The 8,429-nt window shown below is 32.9% G+C and overlaps 1 protein-coding gene across 1 annotated transcript in view; it reads left to right on the top strand.

Annotated features, from left to right (window-relative positions):
* The first annotated feature begins 375 nt into the window (after positions 1 to 375).
* The window catches only part of LOC139511163 (protein mesh-like), a 41,533-nt gene continuing 33,479 nt past the window's right edge, over positions 376 to 8,429 (top strand). The window contains exons 1-5 of the mRNA XM_071297737.1: positions 376 to 1,176; positions 1,616 to 1,909; positions 5,013 to 5,150; positions 5,724 to 5,892; positions 7,811 to 8,068. Coding sequence (XP_071153838.1) covers positions 376 to 1,176; positions 1,616 to 1,909; positions 5,013 to 5,150; positions 5,724 to 5,892; positions 7,811 to 8,068 — 1,660 coding nt within the window. The remainder of the gene's footprint in view (positions 1,177 to 1,615; positions 1,910 to 5,012; positions 5,151 to 5,723; positions 5,893 to 7,810; positions 8,069 to 8,429) is intronic.

The following is an 8,429-nucleotide window of genomic DNA, read 5'->3' as shown; positions in this document are numbered from 1 at the left end:
AGTGCAATTTTAACAAAGACTAATATGGGAAAATCAATGGTGGTATTACACTTATATGCATACAAAAAAAATTTTCATGAACATTCTAACCAAATTTAGGCAATTTTCAACGACTCATAGCTTGAAAAATATCACGGTGACCCATACTTTTTGTTATATTTTTGAAAAAAGCAAAGCAGATTTAAACCATAAGGTATACATTGCATATGTCTTGTAAAAAAGTAATTACCTCTTGACCAAACATTACTGTATTTGATCTAATCAGTTTACATTATTGATATTTGTTTACAACAGATAACATGATTATTACATAAAACATACAGTTAACTTGCCCATCTTAAGTATATTGATATACATGTGCACATGCATACTGTCATGTTTCCACTCCAGCTATTCGTAGTCTTCTTCATACAGAGATGTTATTGTGTCCCACTAAAAGACTTTTATCCGTACGGACAGTCACACGGCGATCAAAGAGTACCTACGAACGACGATGGCAGCTCTCCTCGAGTACCCATTAGTACATCGTTTCCATATTTCAATCAAGTATTTAGATCTCTTTACGTAAGTAACAATAGAGTACCTACTAATGACGATGGCAGCTCTATACAAGTACCCGTTAGTACATCGTTTCCATATTTCAATCAAGTATTTAGATCTCTTTACGTAAGTAACAATAGAGTACCTACTAATGACGATGGCAGCTCTATACACGTACCCGTTAGTACATCGTTTCCATATTTCAATCAAGTATTTAGATCTCTTTACGTAAGTAACAATAGAGTACCTACTAATGACGATGGCAGCTCTATACAAGTACCCGTTAGTACATCGTTTCCATATTTCAATCAAGTATTTAGATCTCTTTACGTAAGTAACAATAGAGTACCTACTAATGACGATGGCAGCTCTATACAAGTACCCGTTAGTACATCGTTTCCATATTTCAATCAAGTATTTAGATCTCTTTACGTAAGTACCAATAGAGTACCTACTAATGACGATGGCAGCTCTATACAAGTACCCGTTAGTACATCGTTTCCATATTTCAATCAAGTATTTAGATCTCTTTACGTAAGTAACAATAGAGTACCTACTAATGACGATGGCAGCTCTATACAAGTACCCGTTAGTACATCGTTTCCATATTTCAATCAAGTATTTAGATCTCTTTACGTAAGTAACAATAGAGTACCTACTAATGACGATGGCAGCTCTATACAAGTACCCGTTAGTACATCGTTTCCATATTTCAATCAAGTATTTAGAAATAGTACCATTGTCGAGAAATAAAATAGAGATGGAAGTTATATTTTATGGGAATGCCGACTAACCGTGAACGAGAAACATTTAATTATAAAGAAAAAACATGTTAAGCATCTGTGAAGAGGTTGGTAAAGTATTTTGTGGTATTAATCAGAGGAAATATACGTAAAGAGATCGAAGGTTTCTCGGCAATAATTCTATCTCAAAGAATTTCATCTTAAATGTTTCTCGACAATCCACAACGGTACTATCTTACAGGTTCTCGACAAAGGGATCTTACAACATGCAAAATACATTATTTAAAATTCAAACCTTTTTTTGTACAAATATTTTCAAATTATTATTCTAGGTGAACACAAATGGAGCAATTTCTTTTGAAGAGAAACTCAGCACGTATACACCTAGTGCTTTCCCACTGAGTGGAAACAAAAAGATTGTTGCACCTTATTGGTGTGACATTGATACACATAATGGAGGGGATGTGTGGTATTATGAAACAAATAATCAAAAAGAGTTGTTTAACGCTACAGATGATATTCAAAAGATATTCCCTGAACAGAAAAATTTCCGTGCAGCATGGGTGTTTGTAGCTACATGGGACAATGTTGCATTCTATGGAGCAAGTAGTACCGGACAACGAAAGGTAAATGATAATGAATTACTGTTTTGAATGTGAAAGCCTTTTTAGATAACCTGGCTGAAAGGTCAAGTGTTTGATTCAATGAATGAATGAATGAATGAATGAATGAATGAATGAATGAATGAATGAATGAATGAATGAATGAATGAATGAATGAATGAATGAATGAATGAATGAATGAATGAATGAATGAATGAATGAATGAATGAATGAATGAATGAATGAATGAATGAATGAATGAATGAATGAATGAATGAATGAATGAATGAATGAATGAATGAATGAATGAATGAATGAATGAATGAATGAATGAATGAATGAATGACTGAATGAATGAATGAATGAATGACTGAATGAATGAATGAATGACTGAATGAATGAATGAATGAATGAATGAATGAATGAATGAATGAATTAATTAATTAATTAATGCATGCATGTTTTATTGCAAAAGCAAACATAATGCTATATGAAAATAACATCGTATATAATGACAATAATGTCAGTATCATAGAACAACATAATAAGGTCATTTCATGCACATGACTACAACTGTTATGCAAGTGAGCTTTTATCATGTCGTTGTGTCCGTCGTGTGTCTTTGTCGGTCATTGTCGTTTACATTTTCAAAAATATTCTCATCTGAAACTGCTTAGTCAAATTTAACAAAATTTGGCCACAAACATCATTAAGATATCTACTTTGAAAACTGTGTACGATGACCCCACTTGCTAACCAACATGGCCGATATGGCTAAAGATAGAACATTGGGGTAAATTCAAGTTTAGTCTTTTATCTTGAAAAGTGCTACGAATAGAGCAAATCTGACAGAGGCAAAAATGATCACATGTTCAGATCCCCCTGCTGTTCATTTTCATTAAATCGGTTTGAAGACAGTTATTGGAGTTATTGCCCTTGAATGTCAAATTAATTGATAATTTTCGTTTTTAGGTAAAGATTGCATTAAATGCAATCAAAACCTTATCTAAATGTTCCTAGGCTGATCTATACCTTTTTGATATCCAAAATATAGTACATTGATCAGAACGTTCTATACATCCAATCTATGGCCATTTCCAGAAATTCAGCGATGTAATATAGGCTCAGATATTCAAGACACAAAATGATGTTAGACTTGTCGCGAAAATTACATAACTTTTGCATGGTGCAGGAATCTAATATCTGTTCTAAAAATATAAATTTTGTAATTGTTAACCATCTTTATAAATTGGTGTTCTCTTCCTATGTCTAAAATGGCTGTTAAATCAACGACAACTCATGCATTATTTAATTTTACTTCCCACTGGTAAAGTTAAGCAATATGTACCGGTTAGTGCTTTCAAGCCTTTGATTAAAATTGAGAAAGGAAATGGTGAATGTGTCAAAGCTATAACAACCCGACCATAGAGCAGACAACAGCCGAAGGCCACCAATGGGTCTTCAATGTATCGAGAAACTCCCGTACCCGTAGGCGTCCTTCAGCTGACCCCTATGATTGCATATTACTGTGAAAACTATATTAGACAAGAGACACTTTAATAAGGAAAACGATCTACAAATAAGTCAAAAACGATCGGAGTCCTCAAATTACTCCTTATTGGAGCCCTTTATTGCGAATGTTATCGTTTATTTTGGTTTTTGCGTGATATCTTACAAAAATCTTTTATCTTTGAATATATCGCACAAAATAACCTTGGCCTTAATCAGTATTATGATATATAGTTGTAAAAAAATCGTCTGCAAACGAAAATGGTCGACATGGCTTGAAATAAAACACTATAGGGTTTAATGCAAGTTTTGTCTATCATCTTGAAAACCGCTATGAATAGAGAAAATCTCATATCTCGGGATACTACTGTTGCCTTTATTTAATGGTCCAAAATTATGAACAAGATGACATCTAGGCTGAAATCTAATTTTTACAATAAAAAAATCTGCTTTTGACTATTATCTTGAACATGTTGAACATGTTGAATCTTTTATTAAATGGCAAAAACAAAACAAAATAACTTAAAGGAAAATTAAAATCGGAAAGGGAGACTCCTTTATCAAACGGCAAAATCAAAAGATCAAAAAAATATAATTTATACAAATGTTGACAGAAAAAATATGATTTAGAAGGAAAAAAACCTACGTTTAAAAATACAAAAATGATCAGCAGCAAAAGATCTTTAAATCTTCAACATGACTGAAATTGGTCGTTATTGCCCTAGCTGTCATGAAGATTTTTACTAAATAGTGGGCTTTGTTGAAGGTGCATATCAAGTTTCTTGTAGCTTTTTGTGTTTATTTAATAGTGTTTCCCTTTATTTGTCACGACGTTATCGTATCGAGAGCAAGATTTATCATATAATTTTATCATGATAATAGTGATGTTTATTAGTCATATACATGATTATAAACACGCACTTCATAGTGTAACCTATACGCATTGCGCTCTGCTTACGGTTTACCTAAATTATTGTGAAGTTATGAAAGCAAGACCTTATTCAGATATCAGTCGTATTAAAATGAAATTGTAGCAGCCTTAGAAAATCAAGTCGCAAGTTAAGGTCTTGTACCTTCAGTATTAAATAGATATAGGAAGATGTGGTATGAGTGCCAATGAGACAACTCTCCATCCAAAAAACAATTTATAAAAGTCAACATCATAGGTCAAGGTACGGCCTACACCACGGAGCCTTGGCTCACACCAAACACCAAGCTATAAAAGGGCCCAAAATTACTAGTGTAAAACCATTCAAACGGGAAAACCAACGGTTTAATCTATATAAAAAAAAAGAATTTTTACCAAGTACAAATAGTTTATGTTGTACTTGGTGTCATTTCATAATAAACACGTTATACATTATAGGAGACATTTATTGCAGTGAAGTTACTCAGAAGTTTATGAACTTGGTGTCATAAAATTGTAAACAGGCAAAACATAGTATGCGACATTAACTCTATCAAATTACCTTGGTGAACGTGGTATCATTTTAAGATTAACATGTTGTACATTGTTTTGTGGCATACATATGCTATCTTTTAGTTGATAATAGTACTATGATTCGAAAAAATTTCACAATTAAGATCAATTAACGATTGTTTATGTAATTCTTTACAGAGAAACACATTCCAATGTATTCTGATTACAAATGGAAGACATTCATTCGCTATCTACTTGTACAACAAAATAGAATGGACGACTGGTACGGCTAGTAGTGGTAATAAAGATACTGGTTTAGGAGGAACTCCAGCACAGGTATGTTTAATAGAATGGATGACTGGTAAGAGTGGTCATGGTAATCCGAACATTGGTTTAGGAGGAACACCAGCACAGGTATGTTGAATAGAATGGACGACGCATGAGGCTGGTCATGGTAATCAAAATACTCGTTTAGAAGGAACTTCATCACAGTATGTAAAACAAAAATAAAGGGACCCTTTGGAAGTCGATAAGATGTAAAAACCAGTGTAAACAAGGAGAAATGACGACTGATCGACACTGTCAGTGAAGGTCGTGCTTATACCGGCCTTTCAGTTTGAAGGGTGAAGGATACCACAGGGACATTCAAACTCGTAGATCAAAAATAAACTTACAACGCCATGACTAAAATTGAAATAGGAATTGGTGATTTTATACAACACGTATTTTTGAAATTACAGAAAGAACCTTAGTAGATTAAGCAAAGTTTGAAGTATGTGCGTGATATTCAAAACCTTCAACATATGTCCCATGAAAAAAAGTATTTATGTATCGAACATCTTTGAACAAAAGTTTTTAGTCTGAATTTGTCTGAAATAAGTTTTTATAGCAGTATCTGTTCGACTTAAGGTTGGCTTTGATGCAGGAGATGGTCATAATTATATGGCAATAGGTGAATCAAGAACTCCGGCTGTTCTACAAGTTACACAACTTAGTAATGTTAAGATCTCAGGAAAGTTTGTCTACCGAACTGACACAGAGACAGTTAAAGATGGAGGGTGTACCACACATACAGGAGGTATTTAATAGCAGTACAATAAATAATTAATTATTGCAAACTTACATGTACAAAGAAAATAATTCGATCATAATATAAAATCATTTTTATTTGCATTGGAGAAAAAATAAATATACATATAGAGGTAATATGAGCAAAACGATACTTTGTACCCCTATTAGACGACAAATTCTATTAAATTCAATGGACACCCAAAATAAATACTTAGTTGGAAAACAAAATAAGAGGTGCAAAATGGTATTTAATGAACTTAAATTTTTTTAAATCAAATTTTATTGGGGTATAGGATGACTTACGAATAATTCGCAGAGTTCATGATATGAGGGAAGCGACTTCATCACAATCCATCTCACATACCACACCTGATATAAATAAGACTTATAGATAAGAAAAAAAGAGAGGCGAAAAATACCAAAGTGGCATTCAAACTTAAATAAGTCGAAAATAAACTAAAAACGCCATGGCAAGCAATAAAAAGACAAACAGACAAACAGTACATTAACACATAAAATACAATGCAACACAAACCCCAGTAAAACTGGGATGATCGCATGTGCTCCAGAAATGTAAAACATTTGGTAGGTCTAATTCGGGAGAAGATGACGGGATTGTAGTCACGACATAAGTAACATATTCACTTACATCTGAGACGGATATTCCATAACGGACAACCAACTCGTTATCATGGCGTCCGTAAAATGTATTAATGGTTGTTTTTAACTCCATCACTTGGTTTGATAGCTTTCAACTTTAATTAAAATCTAATATGGGTTTTTCGAAAAGCAAGCGGATATGACAAATGCATTTCAGAGCAGAATCCCATAGTCCTTGTGCTGAAATGAAAAAAGTACATTATGCTAGTGAGTATCTCTGAAAGTTTCACAAATCATGTCAAACAGTTCGTGTGAATAAGCGGGAAAAAGAGGACATAAATTCTTAGTTACAAATAGATGGACAAACCCGTTACAATAACACACCTACTTACAAACATGCACTGTCTTTCTCCTATCTGAAAGCCAAGGTTTCATCGATGTAAAAACTTAAGATTGTTTTAATCCGTTTTAATTTTGTACAATTAAAATATACCATTATGTGTTAAGATGTTGTGATAAGATTAATAAATTTAAACATAACTGCTATATTTATCCTTTTAGTACTGCGATTTGGTATATGTTTTTATCTTTCTTTGTTTAAATATAACTCATGACATTAATAAAAAAAAAATCATTCCGAGTCGCCATAATAAGTGTCGTTACGGTTTTTGCATGTTGATTAGATTTTGCCACCTTTTTGTCTTGAGGACTGGTTAAATAAATTTTAAAACAATACTTTTTGGAACTAAATTAGCTCTTGTAAATTATGTAGAACCTTCTAGAATGTGTGTATATCAATAGACATCTGTTACGAAACAAAGCAGATATGGTCTTTAAATTATTGCTTAAGTAACACTTTGGCTTTGGTATGTTTCGCCTCCCTTTTGCTGAATTTACATGTTTACCTTGCTGCATAACATATGAGCATAGATTTTTGCTTTATAGGTTACAGAAAAAAACACATTCTAAATCCAAAGCGTATTTAATCGTTTTGTGGTTTCAACAATACTTCGATGTTTAAGATAAACTAACTCTTTTAAATGCATCATGTCTCAATTGTCAGATATGAATGATTCAGTAAATGTTCTTCAACATAATCTGATATCAAACAGAAAGTCGCTATCTTTTAAACAGTCTGGATTTTAACTATATCTTGCAAGAACAGTTTTATCATTTCTTCCTTTTTTCAATATTCTAATATTGTACAGATGGCTATATGTTCCAATAAATGCGATATTCTCATGATAACAAGTAATCTTTAAGTACAAAATGAGTGTTGTTAATAACCACATTACTCTGTTTACAGTTGTGACTTGTGTTTACAGGAAATCTGACCATATTTCCTCGATACGTTACGATGTTTGGTGGAACTGTCTTGTCAATCGGAGGTCCCTGTGTGGAACCTAATGACAAGATATCTATTATGTTTAGAAACAAGCCTGAGGTTATAACGTGTACATTTTTTTCCTTCAACGCTGTTAGATGCATTACTCCAATGATGTATGAAACAGGGGATGTGAATGTCACATTAACAGTTCTACATGGACATAATACATCAGTTTTCACAGGAATATCCACGTTCGGTACGTAGCTGAATTCATAGAGTCACATTAACAGTTCTACATAGACATAAAACATCAGTTTTCACAGGAATATGTACGTTTGGTAGGTAACTAAATTCACAGAGTCACATTAACAGTTCTACATTAAAATAATACATCAGGTTTCACAGGAATATATACATTCGTTAGGTAGATTAATTTAAAGAGTCACATGAACAGTTCAACATGTTATAATACATCAGTTTTCACAGGAATATGTACGTTCGGTAGGTAACTAAATTGAAAGACATAAGACATAACAGAAATATATATACTCGATAGATTATTCTTACCTATTACGATCGAACATAACTGGATGAGCATTTGTTGCCTTTTTATGCAG

Source organism: Mytilus edulis, chromosome 2, assembly GCF_963676685.1.
Source record: "Mytilus edulis chromosome 2, xbMytEdul2.2, whole genome shotgun sequence".
Classification (NCBI taxonomy): domain Eukaryota; kingdom Metazoa; phylum Mollusca; class Bivalvia; order Mytilida; family Mytilidae; genus Mytilus; species Mytilus edulis.
Note: the sequence above shows the minus strand (reverse complement) of the source record. Positions and strands in the feature narration are given on the sequence as shown.